Source organism: Pyricularia grisea (genome assembly GCF_004355905.1).
Source record: "Pyricularia grisea strain NI907 chromosome V map unlocalized Pyricularia_grisea_NI907_Scaffold_6, whole genome shotgun sequence".
Lineage (NCBI taxonomy): Eukaryota > Fungi > Ascomycota > Sordariomycetes > Magnaporthales > Pyriculariaceae > Pyricularia > Pyricularia grisea.
This window is the reverse complement of record NW_022156719.1, coordinates 1,651,047-1,674,743: the sequence shown is the minus strand read 5'-3', so window position 1 is coordinate 1,674,743 and position 23,697 is coordinate 1,651,047. Positions and strand designations below refer to the sequence as shown.

The following is a 23,697-nucleotide window of genomic DNA, read 5'->3' as shown; positions in this document are numbered from 1 at the left end:
AATCAAAAATTTTACAGCATCGCCCCAAAATTACCGGATTTGGTACGTGACCCCGCTAAAGGCTTACAGGGGATCTACAGAACCAAAGCCAAGTAGCTTCTGGTGAGGTCATCCCGTCGACGTCGGATTCGCGATGTTTGCACGCGTTCAGTCGAGTATTCAGTCGAGGGCACAAGTCGCTCAGCACCCAACAGACGACAATTTGAGCTGACAAAACTGTCGCCATGTCTTCGTAAGTAGTCCCCTGGAGCTCAAAAGTCACGCTTAATTGCTTCTCGCCTCTGACCTTGATACTTTACCCGCAGACAATCGGCCTACCAGCTACCCATCTCTTTTCGCAAATCCACCCAACTGTCCTTTGCCCCCGCTGTTCGGCAATACATATCCAACAAATATGACCAACACCCGGACATGTTCCGTCAGGACATCGAGGTCATCGATGCTCTACGACGCGATGCCATCAACGTCCGAGAACCCCATACAAGCGGAATCAGGAAGTTGCAAGCTTATGCCGCGCAGCTAGTCTGGATTAGCGGCAAATTTCCTATTGATGTACGAAGAACCTGATTTAATCTGCTACTTAGTGGCACTGTTGTTGTATAACAAAGGCTGACTGACCTCTTTTACACAGATCGGAGCCGACTTCACTTGGTACCCCGCCCTGGGTTACAACACCGATCGACCTCTAGTTCAGAACAACCTGCAGTATGAGCTTCTTAATGTGCTCTACAACCTCGCTGCCCTTTACTGCCAGCTCGCTCTCTCCACCAACGCCAACGGAGATTCCAACGCTATCAAGACGGCGGCCAACTACTTCTCTCACGCCGCCGGTGTGCTCAGTCACATGAAGACGGCCGTGTTGCCTCAGTTGCGGATGCCATCCCCACCGGAAGATATGGATGAAGCCACACTCGAGTCTTTGGAGCAGTTGATGCTAGCTCAGTGCCAGGAATGCTACTGGCAAAAGGCCGTGGCGGAGGGTTACAAGGACGCTACCATAGCGAAGCTTGCTGCTCGCGCCTCGGACCTGTACAACTCGGCCGCTGAGGCAGCCATGAAGAGCGAGGCCATTAGCTCTGCGTGGATCCACCACATAAGTGCCAAGCATCACCACTTTGCTGCCGCTGCGCAATACCGCGCCTCGCTCGACTGTCTCGAGAAGCGTAAATTCGGCGAGGAGATTGCCCGGCTGCAGGATGCCGTTGCGTGCGCAAACGAGGGCCTGAGAGAGGCGCGCGGAGGATATCTCAAAGAGGGTGTGGCTGAGGATCTGAGGAGGCTCAAGATGAGGGCAGAGGAAGATCTGAAGAGGGCCGAACACGACAACGACATGTTGTATCTGCTGCCGGTACCCACAAAGCCTGAGCTCAAGATACTGGACCGCGCAAACTTGGCAGTCGCTCGGATTCCGGCTCAAGTGTCTGCTCCTGTCGACCATATTGGAGAAGAAGCCGAGTTCGGACCTGCACTGTTCTCAAAGTTGGTGCCCTACGCCGTCCATATGGCTGTCTCCATTTATGAGGAGCGGCGTGATCGTCTCGTCAATAACAACATTATCCATGAGCTGGAGGTGCTTACTGAGCGGATGCATGAGATTTTGAGCTCGCTGAATCTGCCCGGCTCGCTACAAGCACTGGAGAAGCCTCTAGGGTTGCCAGGCCCTCTTATACAGCACGCGGAGGAAATCAGACAGGCGGACGGTATTAATCGGATCCAACGAAGTTTTGCCGACATTGACAAGCTTCGATCGAGCGACATTGCCGTGTTTGAGGAGGGCAAGTCCCTTTTGGTTACTGAGGAAGAAGAGGATCAGAGGTTACGTCGGAGATATGGTACTCAGCGGTGGGCTAGACCCGAATCTCGTCAAGATCCGGCCGGTGGTCAGAAGCTATGGGCCCAAGTGGGTGAAATCGAGGGTTATTTTGCATCCTCGACTTCATCCGACGGCATTGTTAGGGAAAAATACCTCGCTATCGAGGATACTTTGATGGTCCTCTCTGGGTCTGATCGATCTTTGATGGACTTTGTACCCTCAAGCCGCCGCACCGAAATACCAGAGTCGGTCAAGCCAGCACTTGGCAGGCTTCGAGGCGCATACAACGATGTCCTTCGAATGGAAAGCAGACGCCGGAAGCGTGTCGAGGCGCTGCGAGAACGCGCTCGCTCTGATGACATCAAGCCAGACATACTCCGTGAGACGGGCAGACTGGAGCGTGCATACCCAGGCACTACTCTGGCGACCGCCCATTTTGACGATTTCTTTGAGCGACGCCTGGACTCGCTGTACGAAGACGATTTGGCACTGCTCGAGCGAGAAACGGCTGAGCAGGAAAAGTGTCTCAACGAGGTCAGTAGGGTGAACCGCGAGTTTGAGTCGCAGAGGAGGGCGGCAGGCGCAGACAAAGCTGGTGGCAAGGAGCGCGAGGCTGCGCTGCAGAAGCTCGACTCGGCCTTTTACAAGTACAAGGAAATCGTCAGCAACGTCGAGGTTGGTCGCAAGTTTTACAATGACCTCAGTAAGATCGTAGGGACGTTCCGCGACACTTGCCGGACCTGGGTTGCAGAGAGACGTAAAGATGCAAGGAGTCTAGAAGAGTGAGTTCTGGTGACCCGTGACTATGTCATTTCTCTATGGTACGAGAGAGCCATTGCTGACCGTTCTTTTTCTCAAACAGTGAGATATCAATGCCACCGCTCGGCTCCCTCAGTCTTCAGCAGACTCCTTCACAGCAGCCACAGCAATATTACTCGCAGCCGCAGCAGCCTCGCAGTCCACCACAGGAGGCGCATCACTCGGCCTGGGCTGACACCGGCAGCATGCCGCCGCAGCAGCCTCGACCCCTTCCGGCAGCCAACGTTCAGCAGACTTGGTCTCAAAACATGCCGATCCAATTCGGTGGGCCGTCTGGCACGGCGCAACAAGCTCAGCCTGCTCAGGCTGGTGCAAAGAAACCTGTTGGTGGAACGTGGGACCCTAGCGCGGGTATTCGTTTTGGCTAGCTGGAAACCTGTAGTCTTTGTCGGGGTGCTAAATCATCGTCCTTTCAAGGCAGCCGGCGCCCTAAAATTGCCATAGAGTGCATACTGCTAATTAGATTAAGCTATGTAATGCTATTTGTCATGCGACTACAGCAAGTGTATGATTGTACACATTATAGTATGTATTTGCACGTGTTTGCTTCTACCTCACCACAATGGTAACAACAATACCCCAGCCACTCATGCTCTCCCACACCCCAAAGTCATTTTCTCGCCTAAACGTAACCTCATCAGCCCTGACAGTCATCTTGACACCGTCATCTTGCTCCAATACGGGCGATACCGGAGAAGCGGCGGCGGCGGCAGCAACCGGCGAGGCTGGCGCCGCCTTTGAGGAGCTCGACTTCTTGCGCCACAGACCCCAGCCGCTCTTCTTTTCCTCTTTTGCTTGCACGACCGCGGCCTGTACCTCACGCCGCTGCATCTTGACGGGCGGCCGAGGCTGGAGGTGCGCCGCCAACCGCGCCGCCATGCGCTCGTCCCGCCACCACCACAACGGCGACCCGCCGGCACCCCCAGCGGCAGCCGCCGCCTCGGCGTCCTCGTCCCACCGGCCCCACTCGTCAAACTGCGTCGACGTCCAGTCCCGCTCCGGCCGGAGACTCGACCCCGTCGACGCAGACGTCGCCTCGGCCACTGCTCCTCCCAACCCACTCCCACCTTTGCTGTCAGTGCTGCGTGGCGGCTCCCTCGGCCTCCCCTTCTCATCGACCCCACCCATCGACGGAGCAGCAGACGCACCAGGCACGGCCAGGCGCACGAGGTGGACGAGCTCGCCCTCGCGCCTGCGCTCGGCGGCGCCGCTGAGGGCCCAGGCGGGCGGGACGGCGGGCGCAGGCACGATGGTGAGCTCCGCGGCCGTGGTCGGGGAGTGGGCGTCGACGACGTCGGCGATGAAGGCCTCGACGTGCGGCACGATGCGCTCCACCAGGTCCAGGTCGGACAGCGCCTGGCGCGTCGCCCGCGCCGACTGGGTCTGGCGCAGCCGGGTGGAGAAGAGGCTCGATAGCTGCGTCGCGAGGTGGGAGCTTGGGACTGAGGAGGATGGGCTGGGGGTTCCGTCTGTCGAGCGGGAGGGGATGGTGGAGGTTGTTGGGTGGGCGGATTCGGAGTAGGGAGGTGGTGCGGATTCGGAGTCTTCTTTGGACATTTTGGGAATCGTCTTGATTTTGTGGTTTTTTTTTTTTTTTGCTGGAGGGGGTTTTGGGGTATGTTGATGGGTGTTTTGATTCTTAGTGGTCTTCTTGTCCCGATACCGCTTCTAGTTGTGTTTTGAGTATGTAAGATATGTTTTCTGTATGATTTGTCAAACCGTGTAACTGTGGATGTAAGTTGTATATTGTCCCCCAGGATTCGCCTGGGTTGATGTTTACGTCTGCCCAGACTTTTCCTGCGCCGCTTTCAAAATGTCATGGATTTGGGTTTTGAAAATGGCACCAGTTGTCACGGGACCCGAGGTAGGCGACGCTGTAAGAAGTTGCAGCCCACCACAGGTTGATTTCTTTGGTTTTATCTGCCTTGGGACCGGAGTTAGGCTCCTTCAAAATGTCATAAACATCAAGGTGTCAATGGCGGATATGCAGTAATCTTTCTCTAAGCCTTCTAGACGCTGGATGTAGGTGTGTCTTTTTTTGGACTTTTGTTGACAAAAAGGTTTGTTTAGCAGCTACAGCAAGCAGCTAGAGGTCACAAGGCGCTTCTATTCTGCCTATCAAGGCTCTTTTTTTGTTTGTTTCCGGGTTGCCGAGTATTTGGTACCACGTGAATTTTAAGTTGATCTCATCAGGTTGTCAAAGTCTTGACTTGCATGTGGTGGCGTCCGGGATAAAAGTAGAGAAAATGGGGCAAGGGATTGATTGGGCTGTGTACGGTTTTAGCGAGTTTGGGTTGGCCAGGTATTACGGTACAACACATTCCAATCCGTTGGACTGGGATATAATGCTGAGAAATAGTCCATATCAGCCAAAGGCCAAGCTTTTCAGTCATCAAGGGCGAGGGATCCGGTGGAGGCTGTGTTCCCTAGGCATTGACTGTATGGTACCTGGCAGCTGGTTCTACCGCAGCCTAGTTCATTTTAATGTCTGACAAAAAAAGATAGAACTGGAATTGTTTGCACGTGTGGGCTGTAAATATTGCCACTGGATTTGCATTTGCACCTCAAAGGATTTGGATGCGGCAAGGCTGACTTGGCTGACACCTAGAAAGCACAATAATGCAAATGCGCCCTTAACACAGCTGATGCGGGGATAATCCCGATGCAGCCACCGAGAATTTCAACAAATACATATATGTACCAGTTTACCGAGCTGCTGCCAAGTTGTAAGCTGGAAAAAAAAACTTGTATGGAAGTGGGCTCAAGATGACTCTAACTCGTACATTTTTTTGTTTTACAGCCCGAGCTAATGTGATGGTTCGATGCGGTCGGTCGGTAGTAGGATCAAGAGACCGAGCTCCATCCCAAGAATTTCAGCCTCAAAAATTGCCTCTAGGGGTTTGAAGCTGTAGCATGTAGGGGTACACTGAAGCTCAGGATGGGCAGGGACAGTGAACAGGGGAGAGAGTAGAGACGATCGGTCCAAGTGGCGCTAGATCCCTGCACTGCCCCGCGCTGTGCTGTGAAATACATGCGGAGAAACAGTGCACGTGTTAGGTAAGGTAGGGTCCAAGAGCATTCGATTTGCTGACCACTAAACCCACTCAAACACGAGCTTGAATCTTTTGTTGGCCAATTCATCAACCCAACTTTTTGAGCCCTGGTGTCGAAAATGGAAAATGGAAAATGGACAATTTGGGGCTCTCCCTTTTTTCTTTCTCCCTCGTACTGTACAAGATTCGAATTATGTAAGTTCAGTAAGGACTAGAACTAGCGAATGCTTGACCTTGACCATTCGGTTAGCGGCACAAAACAGACAACGTGCAGTATTTCCGGCCCTAAGTGCTGCCTAATTCGGGAGTTAGTGGCAGGGCAATGGGTGGTATGATATGACATGGGCCCAGGGATCCGGGGTATTATGGAGTTTGGCTCTACCGAACAAAGCCGCTCATGTCTCTTGCCATCATCCATCGGTGGAGCATCTCCGACTGACCGGTAGATGTACTTTGCACAGAACAAAGGATGAGCCCAAGGCGAAAAAAAAAGACTGTCTGCAACAGGGTCCAACTCTAACTAAGCTTACCGGGCTGGCAAAGCTAGGATGCCTTACACAAACCCCATCCCAATCACCTGACAGTTGGAGCTAGTTCTTTTTTCCACTCAGCCTCAGTACTAACATGCATGCCATGCCACCCGCAGCCGAACCATCATCTGTAGAGTTTGTTGATCAGTCTGTTTAGCTAGGTAGGTACCTGACCCGGAGGTAGGTGAATTGGTTCGGTAGGTACGCATGTGTGGCTGTGAAAGTTGTCTTTGTCTCATTTATAAGTACAACATGTTCCCCTAACTTTATTCGGTGCTTTATATGTTTCTTTCTTTTTTTTTTTTTTTCGATCATCAACCCCCAGGATACCCAACACCTTTGATACCCAATACGTTTTGATACCCGGCTGAGTGCTCAACACTCGCCATTTGTACACTTATTATTCTTCGATACCTTCTTTCAGCCCCTTTCCATCACCACAACCTTCAAAATGTCCTACCGTGTTGCCGCCCCCGATGAGTACCTTGCCATTACTGGCATGGGAATCAAGAGCATTCGCATCACCAAGGCATCATGGGTCCTCCCTTTCCAACGCTGCATGCGCTTCAGCGTGCAGCCACACGACTATGCAATGAATCTGCAAGCCATGACTAGGGAGAAGCTGCTCTTCCAGGTATGTGTTTATAAATTTGATAATTCATGATCCTGAAAAAGCGTATTCGTTTATATTAATATTTTCAACTCCTTCCAGCTTCCGGTAGTCTTCACCATCGGTCCAGACATCAACCAGCGCGGTGCAAACTCCAAGGGTCAGCCCGTACACGAGCCGGAGCACGAAGGCGACGAGGATGCGCGGGAGGACCGGGGCGATGCGCTGATGAAGTACGCCATGCTGCTGGCCGACGGGGCCAACGAGGGCAAGAAGAGCTCCGGGTCGCAGCAGTTCCTCGAAAACATCGTCAAGGGCATCATCGAGGGCGAGACGCGAGTTTTGGTGTCGAGCATGACCATGGAGGAGATCTTTACCGAGCGCGAGGTGTTCAAGCGCCGCATCTTCAAGAACATACGCGGCGAGCTGGCCCAGTTCGGCCTCAAGATCTACAACTCCAACGTCAAGGAGCTCAAGGACGCGCCCAACTCGTCCTACTTTGAGTCGCTGTCCCGCAAGGCCCACGAGGGCGCCACCAACCAGGCCAGGATCGACGTGGCCGAGGCGCAGCTGCGCGGAAACGTCGGCGAGGCCCAGCGCAAGGGCGAGGAGCAGCGTGAGATTGCAAAGATCAACGCCGAGACCGCGGTCCAAAAGGTGGACAGAGACATTGAGCGCGCCCAGGCCGAGTCCAACCTCGCCACGCGAAAGACGCTCCTCAACCGAGACGTCGAGATCGCCCGCATCGAGGCCACGCGCAAGACCGAGGCCAAGGACGAGGACCTCAAGAAGGAGGTGCAGGTCAAGAAGGCGGCGGCCGAGATGGAGAGGCTGCGCGCCACCGACGTCGTCAAGGCCACCATCGAGCGCGAGTCGGCCCAGCAGAGCGCAGATGCAAAGGCCTACGCCGTCCAGGCCGAGGCCCGTGCCGACTACGACCGGACCAGGCTCGACGCCGACGCCGAGAGCTACGCCGCCGTCAAGCGCGCCGAGGCCGAGCTGACCAGGCGCACCAAGGAGGCAGAGGCCATGATGGCCATGGCCGAGGCCTACGGGCAAATGTCAAAGGCCTTCGGTGGGCCGCAGGGCCTGCTCGCCTACCTCATGATCGAGAAGGGCACGTACGTCGAGCTGGCAAAGGCCAACGCCGAGGCCGTGCAGGGTCTGCAGCCCAAGATCAGCGTGTGGAACACGGGCGCGGCCGAGGGAGGTTCGAGCCAGGGCCAGGGTGGCATCGAGGCCATGCGTAACGTCTACCAGATGCTACCGCCGCTGATGACCACCATCAACGAGCAGACTGGCATCACGCTGCCCGAGTGGCAGTTTGGACGCATGAACAACGACATGGCTGCAGTTGAGCGCGAGAAGGCTATTGCCACCAACGGCAAGCGCCACGCCGACAGCAACGGAGCGTGATTGTTAACAGACTGAGGAGGTTTATTCTCCACACCCCCTTAACGCTTTTCTTTTTTCCTTTGTTGTTTATTATACCCTTTGTATGATATGCAGTAGCTTATGAGCTCGCATCTTGGTGTTGGGGAGTTTGCTTGAGATGCACTTTGGTGCCTGATGAGTTTATGATGCTTTCTTGTTGAAAGCAGCTGCTTTCCTATGTCTTGACTACAGCTACTTATCTATAGAACTAATCGAAAATTGATATTGAATAAAGAAACGTGCCCAAATATATCGATAATACATGAACAACTCAACATTTGGCAACTGACGAGAAAATATTCGGGTATGCTTCCCGGGTCATTGTGTTGTCTGATTGGAGGATGTACCCCGATCGTCCTCGTGCATATCAGGCAGCAACAGTTAGATTGAGTATCTGCTAAAACTAGTTTAGAGTTTCGTAGTCAGAGAGTCTGACCCGATCTTGTAAAATTGATCGCTGTGACTGTTGGAGTAATCACAAAGCAGCAAGTGCATGGGGTTGGGGTTGATGGAATCACCCAATTTGAATGTACATTTTGCCTAGACAGTTTCTATTAGACAGTGGACTTGCTTTGATATGTCTAAATTGATACTGGGACAGCAACAGTTACCTTCTAGCACAGGTTCAGTCGCTGTGGGATCGTATCGAGCCAACATAATGAGTCACAGGTACATAGAGGGGGGTAGATAACAAATCTAAGCTCTCATTTATATAATACAGTCGCTGCGTATATTCCCAGTTTTAAAGGTATTAGGGACCTAAATCACACAACCACCCTCTTAACAATCAGAATAAAAATAAACCCAAAAAAAATGTCCTCAAACCATACATCACCAACCCCTCCGCAAGCCAACTTCACATTCCCACCCGCCCTCTTCCAATACAACGTCTCGATCCCCGAATACATCAGCTCCCAACCCGGCCTGAACGCCCTCATAGTCGGCACCGTCGTCTTCCATCCCGACTCCTCCGGGCGGCTGCTGCTCATCCAGCGCGCAGCGTCCGACTTTATGCCGAACCTGTGGGAGACGCCCGGCGGCATGGCCGAGGCGGAGCGCGACCGCACAGTCCTCGAAGCCGCGGCCCGTGAGCTGCGCGAGGAGTCGGGACTGAGCGCCGCTCGTATGCGCCGGCTGGTCGACCTTTACGAGTTTAGGGCTAGCGACGGGCGCACGTTCCAGAAGCTTACCTTTGAGGTTGAGGTGGGGGTTGATGGGGTTGGTGGAGAGCAGGAGGGAGGCGGAACTTGTAGTCCCACAGTGAAGCTTGATCCCGAAGAGCATCAGGACTTCGTGTGGGTTACCGAGCAGGAGTACCGCGCTGGGTGGGCGGGCGAGAGGAGGTTGGCCATCACGCACCCGAACCAGGAGGTGACGCTTGATAGGGCATTTAAGGCGATGAGAGAGGGAAAACAGCCCCTTGATTAATATTGATACTTTCTTGGGAAAGTTGCACAAGTATCAACCCTTAAATGCAAATTTAAGTGCGTAAAAGAGTGCTGGGATGGGGGCGACGTTATTGTAGCAGGTATTAGGAGATTAGTAATATATGTTCGATACCAATTTATATTACATTTCTGCATATTTCAAGCTCAGGAGATTCGGTCGCTGCTATTTTCATGCTTTGAAACTGCATGAATGTCGAGATATAATTGTAAATATTGGCAGATTATAAATTATACTTGGATTCTCCTACAAGTGCGATTAATACTGTATGTATGTCGATATTGGTTGAGGAAAGGTCCGCCCTCTACCATCACGTATAACATTAACAATCTTTGAACAAAATTTACACATCCTATCATTGATTCAAAGCCCAGTTTTACTGCACTTCTGCATAGTTCGTAATCTGGAGATTTTACTACTGCTATTTTTGTGTCTTGAGATTATATGGTTGTTGAAATAAAACTGGAAATATTAACAGACCGTAGTTGAAAATTTAAAGTCGCGGCGTTAATTTGCCCGCCGCCCTGCCTTACGCGGTCAGGCCAATTCTCTGGATTTTATAACAACGAACGTAATAGTAAGCTGCATCCGAATCCGGCTGGCTGGGAACAGCCTGGCCGTGGCGACTGAAGCGATTGCAATTTTTTTTAAATGCTTTAATAGTTTGGGAAAGCGTCAGTGGAGTGAGGAGTGGCGTGGTGAGTGTACCTTCCCAATAACCTCACTTGTTTAACGCTACAATCGACGTTAAAACTCTTGTCCAGTTGCGCATCGAGTTTGCCAGATCCTCGGATCAGAAAAGGGCCAGTGAAGCCGATAAGAAGCCGAGAAACTTGACATACAACGACGAGGTAGAGTAAAGAACACTACGTTTGGAGCACGTGGTGAGCGAAGCCCACGCAATCCTTACTCCGCTGAATGATATGGAAAGGAGGAAGGAACGGAAGCAACCAGTCCGAATAAAGAATAAAAAGGAAACCAGCGAGAATAAAAAATGTCCCCAATCAAGTTCGAACCGCAGCCTTCTGAATCACGCCCTAATTGGCGGTTTACCACTTGCAAACGACCTCTTACCAGAGCACGCCGCGCAACATCAGGACATCCAAACATCACCATCCACCAACATCCCAAACCCAACTTTGACCATTTTCCCGCCCCAACGGTGATTATAAAATAAAATAAAACCACCAAAAAAGCAAGGCTATTTTATCCATTCAAGAGCAGGGAGAGGCGCGCCCAGAAGGCACCGACCCACTAAACTCCAAGCCACAAGAAGGAGAACACCCATCGAAAAACCCAAGAGGGTTTTGTCTGGACCTTCACGACGACGCTGCGCTAAGAGGCCGGAGCCAAAGCGGTCATAGCAATCTCTACACCACTCGACCACCGAGGTGGGAAAGTGATATAGGACCGGTCTTGAAAGGTGTCGGATTTTGGTTGGCTATAAAGGGAAAGAGGGGTGAGAGGAAGAAGGAGGGAAGGGAGGTTGTTTGTTCGTAACGGTCATTAGCTTGTTTGCATCTTGCCTTGTCGTAGGCTGGCAACACGCCTTTGTACTCGTGACGCACATTTCGTGACGTTTGATGAAGCCCAAACGGCTGCCACCTCGTGATGATTATCAACATCATTCTCAACTAGGTACCTGTTTATATCTTATGTCCGACCAACTGAGATACGCCTCACTTTCCAAATTTCTTTCAATATCAAGACCTAGATAATTCCAAACCCACGCCCTACAAAAAACCCCCTCTATAACATAACATGCTTTCTCAACCACACAACCCGTACTTTAATACATTTCAATCAAACAAATCTTTTTTTCTTATAAAGCTACAACAACAACAACAACTCACCCTCCCAACCTACCCCACCACCAACAACCAACTCACAGCGTCTTCCCACGAACAGGACCATCTACACCAGCCACATTATCCTCGGGGCTCCTGCCATCACGATACTGCCACAGCCGACTAAGCTGCTTGACCTTGAACGTGCGGGAGGCTCCCTTGCCGATGCCCTGACCCGCATTCATGACCTCGACCTCGTCGGCCGCCTCCGACGCCGCAGCCGGCAGGCCCTTGATCTCGTTCTTGAGGACGCCTACCCAGCTCGACTTGAACGCGGCGCCCGCGACATCCACCGTGGCAGTGCCGTCGGCACCACCATCAGCAGCACCGACGACGACCTCGCTGTCCATGAAATCATTCAGCCCTTCCTCTGCGGGCCCAGCCTCGATGCAGCCGCTGAAGCCACCGGGGGCGGACTCGTCCCGGCGCAGCGGGAACATGCCGTCGAGGTAGTGCATGCAGAGCTGGTGGCCGCCGCGGACCGAGGTGCGGGCAAACAGGCGGCCGATGAAGCGCGGGACGAAGAGCGTCGCCGGGGTCGACGTCGCAAAGTGCAGCACGCCCCAGAGCGCCACAAAGTCGGTCGTGTGCGCGTAGTGCTCCACGTGCCCGATGACGCGGTCCGAGATGGCCGACGGCCGCGGCGCAGACGTCTCGCGCGTCAGCATGCTCTCGAGCGCGTCGTTGCTGACACTGCTAGTGCTGCTACTGCTACCCCCGTTGCCTTGGGTTCGGCGGCCGCCGCCGCCGTTCTTCTTCTTCTTGGACTTGGGCGCCGCGACGGCCGAGTTGTCGCTGCTGGCGGAGCGTTCTAGCGTCTCCGTGGGCTCGGCGACGTCGATGGATGCCGCGAGGGGGTTTGCTTGGGCGTTTTCCTGCGAAGTGACGTGGAGATGGGGGTTGTTGAAGTGATTGGCGGCGTTGCCAAATGTGTAAACCTAGAGGGTGTGGGTCAGGTCTGACAACACTTGCATAGTAAAGGGGGGGAAAAGGCTGTGTAACAAAAAGGCATCTTACTTCAACCTTGGCCAGAAGATCTTGTGGCATCTCCTGGAGGAGCCAATCAAGAACCATGCCTCCCTCGATGCCTCCCTGGCTGTGAAGTATCAAGACCACTTTGGTGTACTGCGGATCGTACAGCTTCTCCTTGACAGCGGCGTAGCACAAACGCACGTCGTCGGTTGCGTAGCCAAAAGTGCGCTGCACAAGGCACTCTACGATATCGAAAATGATTCCATCACTGTTTGGTTTCAAATACAACGAAAATGCGTCCCGAGAACATTAGTATACCAAGCAGACGAGAGCCAAAAAAAGGGAACAATTCTCGAAGCACTTTACGTTTTGTTATGAATACCAAGAACCGGCCTCTTGAAAGTCAGCGCGAGCCGGTCCAGGTTGTTCTGAAGCCAGTGCTTCCCGACGGCAACACCATTGACAAAGATCCACTGCTCGTGGGCATGCTTCTCCAGAGCAGGAGCATACTCGGGATTCGACGTTAGGGTGGGCTGATCACCATTGAGCACTTTGCAGATGAGCCTGTTGCAGACCAAAAAGGCGGTAATAAACATGGCAGCCGTCCACACGGGAAGCAGCACCATGACGGGCAGCAGGACCAGCACGAAACCCAGCTGCAGCACGATGAGGATGGCGTGCACAAAGATGCAAAACAGATTCTCGCGCGTCGGGCTCAGCTCGTCCAGGTCGCCCGACAGGTAGGGCGCGCTGGCCGGCAGCACGACGTAGGGAATAGCCCACGCGAAGCGGAAAAAGTAGTAGATGTCGTAGCCAAGCAGCCGGAACGGCAGGTCAGTGTAGCTATAGTTGATGACGGACTTGCCTCCAATCTGCGAGCCGTAGAATTTAGTCGAACCCTCACATTTTGCCCCCATAAGTGCAGAGTTATTGTTGTTGTTATTCCCGTGGCTGTCAAGCCCGGCGTTGTCGTCTGTTGTGATTCTGGACGGCATTGAGAATGATGGTGATGATGCCGATGGTGGTTGTTGCTTGTGGTGACGTGCGGTGGCCCAAAGGTACGATATTGCAATGGCGACCGTTCCAGTCCAGAAAAACCAGAACAGGCCGAGGATGCCCAGCATTTAAAAAGAAATCGAAAAGATAATAAATAAAAATAAAAAAATAAACTCAATTCCTTCCACCCCCTTGTTTACCTTTTTTTTCTTCCCTACTGTACTATGTAATATAAAGCTTACAAGACGGCGCCCAGGCTAGACCAACGGGGCCAGGCTGACGTGGGACGGACAGTGCATGACCATTCGCAAGCCGTCGAATTGTTAGCCTGGAAAACTGTTTAACGGATAGCAGCTTTCCAGCTGTCAAAGAAGCTCAAGCTGTGTGGTTGAGCATGACGTCTTGAACTGTGGGGATGCTTTTTTCCAGGGTAACACCAGTCAAACGTCCTGGGGTTGCGCTTTCCAAGCCTCAATGATAGGGGGGGCCCCGCCACTTAGAACGTCTTCAGCCAATCCTAACGTGCAAATCCGACACCCACACCAAATTTTGTCCCCCTTAGACTAAAACAGAACCAAGAACCAAAGATACGCGTCGGTGCAGTATCTGATACACTAGGCGTTTTTTTTTTTTTTTTTGTTGTTTTGACAGACATGTGCAAAAAGAGAAGACGTTGACAGTGGTAGTACTAGGTCTAGGTCTAGTCTAGGATAATTTTCATCCTTCGATCCAAGCCACTCTCAGCTCATGCATTTGACAGGCACATGTTATTTTTTTTTTTTTTTCCATCGCACAAAAACACAAGCTGCTGCCTTCGGGCTGACGCTATCTTTCTTTTTAATCTTTTATGCCTTTTCTTTTTCATCCAAATACTCCGATTCTCCGGCACAGCCTTTGCGCGGATCCAGGATCGGATCATCGATCGGCAATTTCCAGCAAAGCCACAAAGGAGATAACGAAACCGATGGGACCCTGAAATGGCGCAAAACAGCGAGAGACAAGGCGGTGTCCAGAGAGAGAGAGAAAAAAAAAAAAAAAGGACAAAATAATCCGGTGATTGCCCTACCAAGACTTTTCAGACGTCATAACATACAGCCCTTTCTTTTCTGTATGCCACACTGGCTCCGCTGCACAAATGCACAGCTGATTGTCCAAATACGACAAATTGTCATGAGGAAATACTCAAGTGGGTTGCATACTCATATTAAAGCCGTTGTCTTGTGACTATTTCCCCATCTTGAGTGCTTGTTTTTCTTGCTTCACATTCTCTCCAGCTCTCTCACCATCCTCCTTGAATGGTTTGTTGCTTTCGCGCCAGCATTAATTCGGCATGCATCAACCTGCCAAAAATGAGAAAATGGCCTTTATATTCGTAGTGTGTATTATTGCGGTCTCACTGGAAAGTCTCATCGCAAAATTGGTTATTGTCCTCGTCTTTGCGCGGATTGCCAAATCGCAAACAGAGCGTTTGCTGATATAATCATTGATCTCACCGGAAGCTACCTTAGTCTCGATTTCCCCGCATAACTAACTTGGCATTGTGCACATCACCAAATTGATCAAGAGTCACGCTGCCATAAATATCAACCACAATCAAATATTGCCTTCAAGCACGTAGACAGATTGCCATGCCTCAATCCGAGGAAGCTGCCGCGTTTTTCTACGCGGTATACAGCGCCGTTCAAGAGATACCGCCAGGAAAAGTCACTACATACGGCCACATCGCCCATCTCGTTGGAGAGCGTAATAAACATGCTAAACGTTCCATCTCAGATCAAGGCATCTCTTACTAACCCTAAGCTTAGCCCAGAGGCCTCGTCAGGTCGGAGTGTGCCTCAAGCATCTTTCAGAAGACGACAACGCCGTGCATAATCACAACAACGTCCCTTGGCAGCGGGTTATCAATGCCAAGGGTATTATCTCTCCAAGGTCCGTCCGTATCTGCATCCCCAGGCGTGCCCTCCTATGTATCCAGTCTACGACGAGCTAACACTTTCGGGTTCTTTCACTCAGATCTGCACCATCAGGTTCTCAGAATCAGGCTGCCGCACTGAGGGCGGAGGGTGTGACGGTCACAACTGGGGCTCTGGGTGAGCTAATGGTCGACTTTAAAGAGTATGGCTGGTTCCCGGATATGCTGCCGTCTGAGCAAGAAGAAGAGGCAGCGTGATCATTTCGTAAACTGTATCTATCTTCAAAGGAACTTGTAGCGTGGTTAGCCAGTGGCCCAATACAATAGTCTCTCAATCAATGAAGAATAGATTTAGGCAATTTCAGATAGCAGTTGGACAATTTTTGTCAACATAAGAATTCAGAACAGGTCTGTAAGGATGTTTTGCTCATCATGGAAGCCACACACAGCTGAAGTAGTGGGAAAGATATGAAACGATGCAAGACGTACCATTTACACATTCAGAGAGCCATATGCACATCGTCGCTTGATATGTTCCTGCTGCAAGTATTCGGCAAGCGTACATTACTCACTTTGGTGGACCTTTGGGCTTTCGACTAAAGAATGAGTCCATGGTTTTCTGCTTCGAGTCAAATTGGGCGCTGCCGATCCCACCTCGGGTCTTTTTCAGCCCATCAAGATGGCGGCTATTGTTTACTGAGATGACCCTCAGGGCGAGAAGCAATGGCGCAGCAGGAACGTCCTCCGAAGCTTTGGATGTTGACGGCGTGTCTGAACAAGCGCATGGAGTGACCTTGAGCTCAGCATACCCCGTGTTTCTCCACGGAATGGAGAACTCGGTAGGTCGGGGAAGTGGATCCCTGGACCCCAAGTCATCGACGAGACGTGCAGAATTGGCATCTGGAAACTGAGCCAAAAGCACCCTCATCAAGACATTCAATATAATGCCATGAGCGACAACAACGACGGTCTCAGCCCGCGGGCCCACCTCCCCAGTCAGGCGAGATGCAAGAAGCGGCTCTAGATGGTCGCGAACAAACGTCTCCATCCTCGCCGACATCTGCTCATGAGTTTCTGGCTTGATCAGCGGCGAGCCATCACCCTCAGCCCGGATCGGGTCATCCTGATCGCGTCGTCGCTTCCCATAAGCCACACCCTCGCGGGACCCAAAGTCCTTCTCCCGGAGCAAGGGTAGCGTCTCCACAACGAGCAGCCGGCTCCCCGGATCTCGGTTGCCGGGATCATCTCCCCGGGTGGAAGACCCAGGCGAGCTGCTGCCGCTGCTATGGGTCTGTTTGTTTTGCGCCGCGACGACTTCCAAGGCAGTCTTCAAAGCACGCTGGAGATCCGACGCAAATATGTGCACGACGGGGCCAATCTCTGCGCTGCGCTCGGCGAGGTGCTGGCCCAGTCGACGCGCCTGGATCACCCCGTGGGCTGTCAGTGGGGCATCTCGAGAACCTGCGCTGGTGTGAGGGTGGAAAATACTGGGTCAGCGGGTTCCTGGCTTTGGGGAGTTGTTGGGCAAAGTGGTTGTTGCTGTGAGTCAAGGAGCTCAATTGTTATGGTGGAAATGTAATTAACAAAGAAAAACATACAGAAGTCCAGCTACGTTGTCGGTAGACTCGCCATGTCTTATGAGCAACAAGTTCATTCCTGTCACCTAAAAACAACTTCGTGAATAAAAAGTTTTCAGGAGGGTTGCGCAAAAGCAAAGCAATTGCCGAGCTTGTTCGCATTTATTCAGTGGGAAGTGACGCACACAAAGGGCGCTAAGCATAAATCGTCCAGCTAATCATGTGATGTTATGTTCGATGAGGAAGTTATCAGGGTTAGGGTCTACGGTGTAAGTCATCTTCGATAGGACTGCCAGAAACCTGTCTATAGTTGTACCACTGGGAGTGATGCTCGACAAGTATAATACTGGGTGACGTGACAGCTAACGGCTCTGATACTATCAAGATCCGTAAGGACCACTCAAGATGGTTGGCGTTGAACAAAAGGGCACATACTTGTAAACCCCGTTTCCTCAGTGGTGATTCTCATGTTTTCTTTGCGGGTTTCGTGGTTCCAAAGCGGTATGATATCAACCAAGCCACCCAATTACCAGACTAGGAACACACCGATAATTTCAAGTACCATAAATCAACTCACACGGCAATAGGCAGGCAGACCAGTTTAGCATTATCAGCTGTTGAGTCTAACAAAAAGGGCCTGGCAGTTTCTTTCTTGTCAAATACAAAAGCACAAAAGAAAATGGATACGAAAGAAGGTAAGTCATCTCCGTAGACTACATGCTGGAAAGCATCAGATGGCCGGCGGAGGGAAGTTAAACTGTAAAAAAGGGGGGAAAAACACAAAGTCTAGGCGGTCGCCGCAGTGATATCATCTTTGTCAAACAGCCATCAACATGACAAGCCCAACAAGGCAGGCCAACGCATACTGCCAGGCTCCGCCAAGAATACCAAAGTCAACTCGGCCTGCCCCGGCAGTGACGACGGTGCCCTTGTCAGCTTCGGCCTTCTCCTTTCGAGGGATCACGGATTCCGAAGGGCCCTGAGGGAAACCGAACACTGGACCGGAGGCAGCAGTGGGCGACTCCCCCGGAACAGTCACCGTGCTTGCAGTTGAAGTCTGTTGCAGCCATTCGACGGCTATATGTCAGTATATAATACCATTCCCAGAAACCCCGTATTGCCGTACATGGAAGGGCGAAGAACTTGGAAGGGAAGAAACTAACCATAGTAACTGAAACCACCTCTCCTGCGTCTGGAGCTCCGATGGCGCATCCGTAGCAAGGCTCTGGAACAGTCGGAGTGGCGCAAGCTGACGTCGTCACGGTCGTGAATCGATCAGTCAGAGTCGTTGTGCCTGTTTATCCCGCAGTTGTTAGTCATCCATGCAGTCCTGGGTTTCTGGTTGAAGTGGCCAAGAAGAACTTACTAACGCTGCCCTCCGGGCAAGTTGTGGTCAGAGTCACGTACACTTCCGTCACGTAGCTGAGCCAGCTTATACACGGCGTCGGCTCGTATGGAATAACAGTGAACGGAGGCCTCGTTATAGTCGACCAGGGCGCCGTGAGGCTGGTCGAAAAGCCAGTGGAGACGGAAGTTGATCCTGCACTGGTGGGCAATGCACCCTCAGTGGTCTCGATTGCCATGGTTGTCGACGTCAGCCAGCTGTTTGAGGTAGATTGTGCGTCCGACATCGAGGTAGAAATGGCATCTGTAGCTGACGTAGACTGTACATTGGTGGTTGAAGTAGACACTGCATCTGTAATTGACGTAGACACGGCATCGGTAAGCGAGCTGTACTGCGGACCTGGAGTCGAAGTGGAGAGATCACTTGTAACCGAGCTAGACCAGGCGTCTGTAAGCGATGTCGATACGGCATCCGTTAGCGACGTAGACAGCGCATCAGTGAGAGAGGTAGATGCGCCACTTGGCACAGGCGAATAGCCACCACCGCCGTGGCAGGGGGTCCTAGTCACGACTGCCGTGGTGGTGACGGTATTTGTTCCAGTACTAGTTGCAGATATGGCGTCTGTGAGCCCAGTGGTCACTCCCGATGTTGCGTCGGCAGACGAAAGGGAGGTCGCAGCAGCTCCTGTGGATGTTCCTATGGATGAGCTTGATTCGCTTGCTAGCCCTGAGGTCGGTAACTGGGCGCTTGACGATGTCGCGCCGCTGACTGTGACGGTCGAGGACACTGTCTGAGTGGCAGCATCATTCGAGCTGCTGGCTGATGCGTTGGCGTCTGAAGTTGGCTGCTGGATGCCTGACGACTGGGTAAGGGTTACGGTTGCAGAGATAGTCTCGGTCACAAGGTCAGATGAGCTAGCTTCTTCGTCTGAGGATACCTGTGACCCCGATGGACGGACAACAGTCACCGTAGACGAAAATGTTTCAGTAACGAGGGCGGAAGAGTTGGTTCCCGAGACTGGCAATGTCTGTGAGCTTGATGATGGGATAACGGTTACTGTAGCGGAGACAGTCTCTGTAACAAGCTCAGACGAGCTAGTTCCCGAAGCAGATATTGCTTGTGAACCCGACGACGGGGAAACAGTCACAGTAGCAGAGACAGTCTCCGTAACAAGGCCAGACGAGCTGGCTCCCACGCCGGATGTCATTGACCCAGATGGCTGGGGAAGAGTTACGGTAGAAGACAAAGTCTCGGTCACGAGCTTTGTAGAGTTACTTTCCACGGAAGACGACAAGCTGACCTGGCCGCCGGCCGTCGAGGTTATCGGCAGGACTGTCACCAAGGTGGAACTCAGCGAGATATTTCCGATAGCTGTGCTCGGGATGATGCTGACCACGGTGGAGCTCAGCGAAGTCGGAATCACGGTGACGATGACTGAGGAGAGTGAGAGGGAGGAGACGCTGGTGGTTGGTATGACAGTGACAAGTATCGAGCTGGAGGTCACGTTGAAGATGGACGTCGACGTAGCGGAGCCTGTCTGAAGGGCCGTGGAGTTCGGAAAAGGAGCCGTGGTGGCAATCTGTCCAAGACGGACTGTAATGTACGTCGTGTAGTACGAGGTGAAAATCGAGTTGGGATTGACAGTAACCAGTGTGGTATACACCGAAGTGATGGTTGTATACTGCCTTGAGGAAGACACTGCTGTGCCTGATGATGAAAATACTTGACCTCCATTGGAGCTCGTTGATGGAAGAATTGTTGTAGGATAGACAGTGGTGTAGACACTGGTCGACGACGAGCTCGGGTTTACTGTGACTACCTCGGTCACTACCGAAGTCACGGTGGAGATTGATGGACTGTTTGCTGTAGATGTTGGGGTAATCGATGGGAAAGCAGAAGATCCAGCGGGTATGGCGGTGACATACACAGTAGTGTATACCGTTTCCGAGGAGGAGCTTGGATTGATGGATACATACGATGTCACAACAGAAGTAACAGTGGAAACCTCAGAACCAGAATTTGGCGACGTGCTTGCCGAGTTTGATGCCGAGTCAGAGATTGGTACCACGCTTGTTATGGTCGTTGTAGACGAGGAGCTGGGATTGATGGACACTGTAGCAGTGATGACGATCGTCGTTACTGACGGTCCCGGGGTAGCTGTCGTCCCAGAGCTTACCACTGAGGAGTCTGATGTCAGAGGTAAGATGGTAGAGGTGGAGACTGTCGTGATTGTGGTGATAGACGAGGATGAAGGGTTAATAGAAACGGTGGATGTGATCACAACGGTGACAACTGTAAAGGAGTTGGGCAGCTCGCTCGTTGCCGTCACTGAAGAGCTGGTAGTAGAAGTAGCCGTTGAGCTACTACATCATCAGTAACCAGACTCATATACGAACTGAAGTTGCAACATACCTTGAGTTTGTAAAAAGTGTGCTGCTGAATCCGCGAGTGGTCGAGGAGCTTGTTGAGTTGTTAACAGTCGAACAAGTTCCATTTCCCAACGCCCCATATATGCACCTGCAAGACAGGGTACAGGTGCTGTTATCATGACCATTGGAGTCGCCGTAGTCACATTCCTCCCCAAGACGGGACTCCCATATCCCATTGCCACATCCGATGGGTGTGGCCTTGTTTGTAAGGACAAAAGGGACTCCGGTGCTGTTGTCTGCAAAAGTCAAGTTCCCGACGCCGGTAGCTCCCTGGGCGATCACCAAGGGCTCGAATCCGCGCATTCCAGTCTTGGGGTAATTGGAAAAGACCTCATGCACACTGCAGGACCAGTTGCTCAAATCTTCATCTTTGATTCCCAAAAGAGCCGTCGAATTTGCCACCAGATGTGCGTCGTTGTAGCAACTCAACTGGCCTCGCACCTCAAATTCGCCAAATTCAGACAGTACCGAGACGATCTCCCTTTCGACGTTTTGATAGTAGCATGAGAGCGAAAAGTATAATCCCGTCTCATTACCTGATGCCGCAAAGTTCAAACCGCCCCGGATCAACGAGACTGCCCCTGGGTAGTCAGCGGCGTGGAATGAGGGATCCGTGCCGATAAGGATGACGGGGCCCTTCACGGCTGGTGACCATTTGGTCTTGGTGTCTTCCAGCAACCTTAGATTGTCAACTTCCGGAAGTGATTTGCAATCAGGATCCTGGACAACGATGGCAGCGAACTGGGCGAACTCTTCCTTGGTGAATGCGCGCCACTGAGCATCGGTGACGTTGACAACTGAGACCAATCGCCTGATGTTAGCAAGGGCTAAGAGGTCGGGGAGGGATCATTCGGAGTCTAACCTTCATAGCCTAGATCCTCAGCTTCTTGCCACTCTCTATACTCCACGCTGCCATAGAACAAAAGGCGTTTTTTCTGAGCCGAGGCGATAGCCGCCAGGGCGACGACTGCCACCCACAGCCACGTGAGAGATTTCATGGTGAACCTCTCTCTACAAGTGTTAAGCGATATGCCGTAAAGAACGGGGGCCGGATGTATCAAGTGTCTGGTGGGACGGACAACAGCGGTCAAAACGAGAGACAGAAGCTTGGACTTGGACTTCTGGACCGAAGAAAATAGAAGATGGCACACGAGGACAAGAGCTTTATAGGGGTAGCTGATACCGCCTTGGCCTCGGCTACCGTGCCGTGCGTTCCACACGATTATGGCCATTGTTCCCAGAAAAGAAGCACCAGCCGGGATCCGAGTCTTTGACATCTACGTAAACATTGTCCTGAGAAAGGTCTCAGCATTTGGAAAGACGAGGCCAGTCTATGGCGGCCTCAGTGCGGCTGCGAAAAAGCTAAGCAACGCTAACTGCTCTTGTGTCCGGCTCTCGCCATTGCCATGGATCACAAGAGTGACACTCTTTGGATCATGTTGATGAATGGTTTTGAACTATGACGGATTAGAAGAAGTCGGTGTGATACGTCGGTGGATAACCCACTTTGTCGTGAGACTGCAGGCGCAGTCTGAGAGAAGCCGACTTTTCAACATTGACATCTTCACTTTCCGTCCTGGATATGTAGCTTTGCGGATTAGTCAGTGTTCATCGCGACATCAGCAAACATATATCTTCTCCGATTGGGAGCAAACAGCACATCCACAAGTGGACGATGTCACGAGCGTTTACCGGCCAGCTACTGGCCTCTCCTTGGAGAGGCCTGTATTCACAGTTGCATTCACGTGCACTCGGTAAGGCCAGTCTTCGCTCGTTACCCGATAGAGCCTGTGGAGCCTCATTCGGCTACAATGTCAAGCTGTCAAGTCAAGCAGCTGAATTGCATATTCTTCAGCATTGTAACGCAGATAGCCGAGACAAGCGGACCCAAATCTATTTCTCAGGGGCGAGACCCGAGGATTCCCATCTGCCAGCAGGATCGAAGTTACACCCAGAGATGGATGTGAGATTGCGTTTCAAGACAGGACTGGTGATATGTCTGGCGTATCTTGGGTCTGTACGACGTGCGTATGCTGCCACGGAGCCGTCGACAGGATCGGACTAGTTGCTTCTTCATGAAAAGGACTGAAATGTCGGGCTTATGCCAGTTGATCGGTACAAGACCAAGCCACATACGTGCAGGGTTGGATCATATGGAATTGATGTGAAATACTGTGTGCAAACGCATCGCAGGATCTCCCAGATTGTGGTAATGTGGCTGCAAGGGGTTAAAGATCGCACGAGCCGTTGTGTAACCTTTTATGTACCTGCCACGGTGGCAGCAGGCGCAACAACACTGGCATAATATGCTTATGAGATACATTCGCTCCGGCCGAGGAAGGGGTTCAGATAATTTGGCAGCGCATATGAGATTTAAAGCCCGTTGACTTAGTCCGTCAGCCATGTTTACTCACGTGTTTACATGGCTGAGTCTGGGAATTTCCCAGTCTGGTATTTTGGTGTCAGCCATGGTAATAGCCGGTTTTCCCGGAGTGTCCCAGGGAGCGTTAGGTTAAGGAGGGACAGCGCTTGGTATGACAACGGCACCGTTGATTCTTGTCGGCGCCATGGGCAGTCACAGGCCCTTCAATACTAGATGAAGGCCACGTTGCCCCAACGTCCCGGTCAGGAATCAAAGTACAAGTAGTGTTCTGGCGGGCAAACTGATGGCAGCCATGTTGGACAAAGACGGCTCAAGGCAAATTTGTTCTCGACAGGGAACATGTTGGTCGCAGCGCAGAAGCGATACTCCGACGACTTGGTGGTAACAGTAGAGACCAGGCCAGCTCAAAAGTCTGGTCAATGCTCATCCTGCGTCAGATATGCTGCCACCCGTGGTGATCCATGCTTGCCGAATCTTGTTTTTTTTTTTTTTTGTTTTTTTTTTTTTTGTTGAATCAGGCCAGCTGCTAGG

The 23,697-nt window shown here is 52.0% G+C and overlaps 8 protein-coding genes across 8 annotated transcripts; 4 read left to right on the top strand and 4 right to left on the bottom strand.

The window, feature by feature from the left end:
- Positions 1 to 110: 110 nt before the first annotated feature.
- Positions 111 to 4,244, top strand: PgNI_08452 (uncharacterized protein). The gene is made up of 4 exons (XM_031128449.1): positions 111 to 232; positions 306 to 552; positions 632 to 2,595; positions 2,676 to 4,244. Exons 1-4 carry the CDS (start codon positions 225 to 227, stop codon positions 2,998 to 3,000), a joined length of 2,544 nt encoding a protein of 847 aa, XP_030979204.1. The 5' UTR covers positions 111 to 224; the 3' UTR covers positions 3,001 to 4,244.
- PgNI_08453 (uncharacterized protein) lies at positions 3,182 to 4,189 on the bottom strand (the record flags this gene model as incomplete). Its single annotated transcript, XM_031128450.1, has 1 exon — positions 3,182 to 4,189. The coding sequence occupies one exon, from the start codon at positions 4,187 to 4,189 to the stop codon at positions 3,182 to 3,184; it is 1,008 nt and encodes a 335-aa protein (XP_030979206.1).
- A 2,062-nt stretch (positions 4,245 to 6,306) lies between the features above and the next one.
- PgNI_08451 (uncharacterized protein) lies at positions 6,307 to 8,497 on the top strand. The gene is made up of 2 exons (XM_031128448.1): positions 6,307 to 6,849; positions 6,928 to 8,497. Exons 1-2 carry the CDS (start codon positions 6,667 to 6,669, stop codon positions 8,239 to 8,241), a joined length of 1,497 nt encoding a protein of 498 aa, XP_030979202.1. The 5' UTR covers positions 6,307 to 6,666; the 3' UTR covers positions 8,242 to 8,497.
- Positions 8,498 to 9,072: 575 nt separating this feature from the next.
- Positions 9,073 to 9,687, top strand: PgNI_08450 (uncharacterized protein; the record flags this gene model as incomplete). Its single annotated transcript, XM_031128447.1, has 1 exon — positions 9,073 to 9,687. The coding sequence occupies one exon, from the start codon at positions 9,073 to 9,075 to the stop codon at positions 9,685 to 9,687; it is 615 nt and encodes a 204-aa protein (XP_030979201.1).
- Positions 9,688 to 11,287: 1,600 nt separating this feature from the next.
- On the bottom strand, positions 11,288 to 13,787 carry PgNI_08449 (uncharacterized protein). The gene is made up of 3 exons (XM_031128446.1): positions 12,891 to 13,787; positions 12,570 to 12,792; positions 11,288 to 12,490 (listed from the first exon to the last, which is right to left on the bottom strand). Exons 1-3 carry the CDS (start codon positions 13,646 to 13,648, stop codon positions 11,591 to 11,593), a joined length of 1,881 nt encoding a protein of 626 aa, XP_030979297.1. The 5' UTR covers positions 13,649 to 13,787; the 3' UTR covers positions 11,288 to 11,590.
- A 1,015-nt stretch (positions 13,788 to 14,802) lies between these two features.
- Positions 14,803 to 17,158, bottom strand: PgNI_08447 (uncharacterized protein). The gene is made up of 3 exons (XM_031128444.1): positions 17,031 to 17,158; positions 15,922 to 16,898; positions 14,803 to 15,708 (listed from the first exon to the last, which is right to left on the bottom strand). Exons 1-2 carry the CDS (start codon positions 17,084 to 17,086, stop codon positions 16,001 to 16,003), a joined length of 954 nt encoding a protein of 317 aa, XP_030979301.1. The 5' UTR covers positions 17,087 to 17,158; the 3' UTR covers positions 14,803 to 15,708; positions 15,922 to 16,000.
- PgNI_08448 (uncharacterized protein) lies at positions 15,149 to 15,690 on the top strand (the record flags this gene model as incomplete). Its single annotated transcript, XM_031128445.1, has 3 exons — positions 15,149 to 15,263; positions 15,326 to 15,449; positions 15,534 to 15,690. 3 exons carry the CDS (start codon positions 15,149 to 15,151, stop codon positions 15,688 to 15,690), a joined length of 396 nt encoding a protein of 131 aa, XP_030979299.1.
- A 668-nt stretch (positions 17,159 to 17,826) lies between the features above and the next one.
- PgNI_08446 (uncharacterized protein) lies at positions 17,827 to 21,781 on the bottom strand (the record flags this gene model as incomplete). Its single annotated transcript, XM_031128443.1, has 5 exons — positions 17,827 to 18,066; positions 18,173 to 18,303; positions 18,376 to 20,690; positions 20,767 to 21,580; positions 21,646 to 21,781. The coding sequence occupies 5 exons, from the start codon at positions 21,779 to 21,781 to the stop codon at positions 17,827 to 17,829; spliced, it is 3,636 nt and encodes a 1,211-aa protein (XP_030979303.1).
- Positions 21,782 to 23,697: the final 1,916 nt, after the last annotated feature.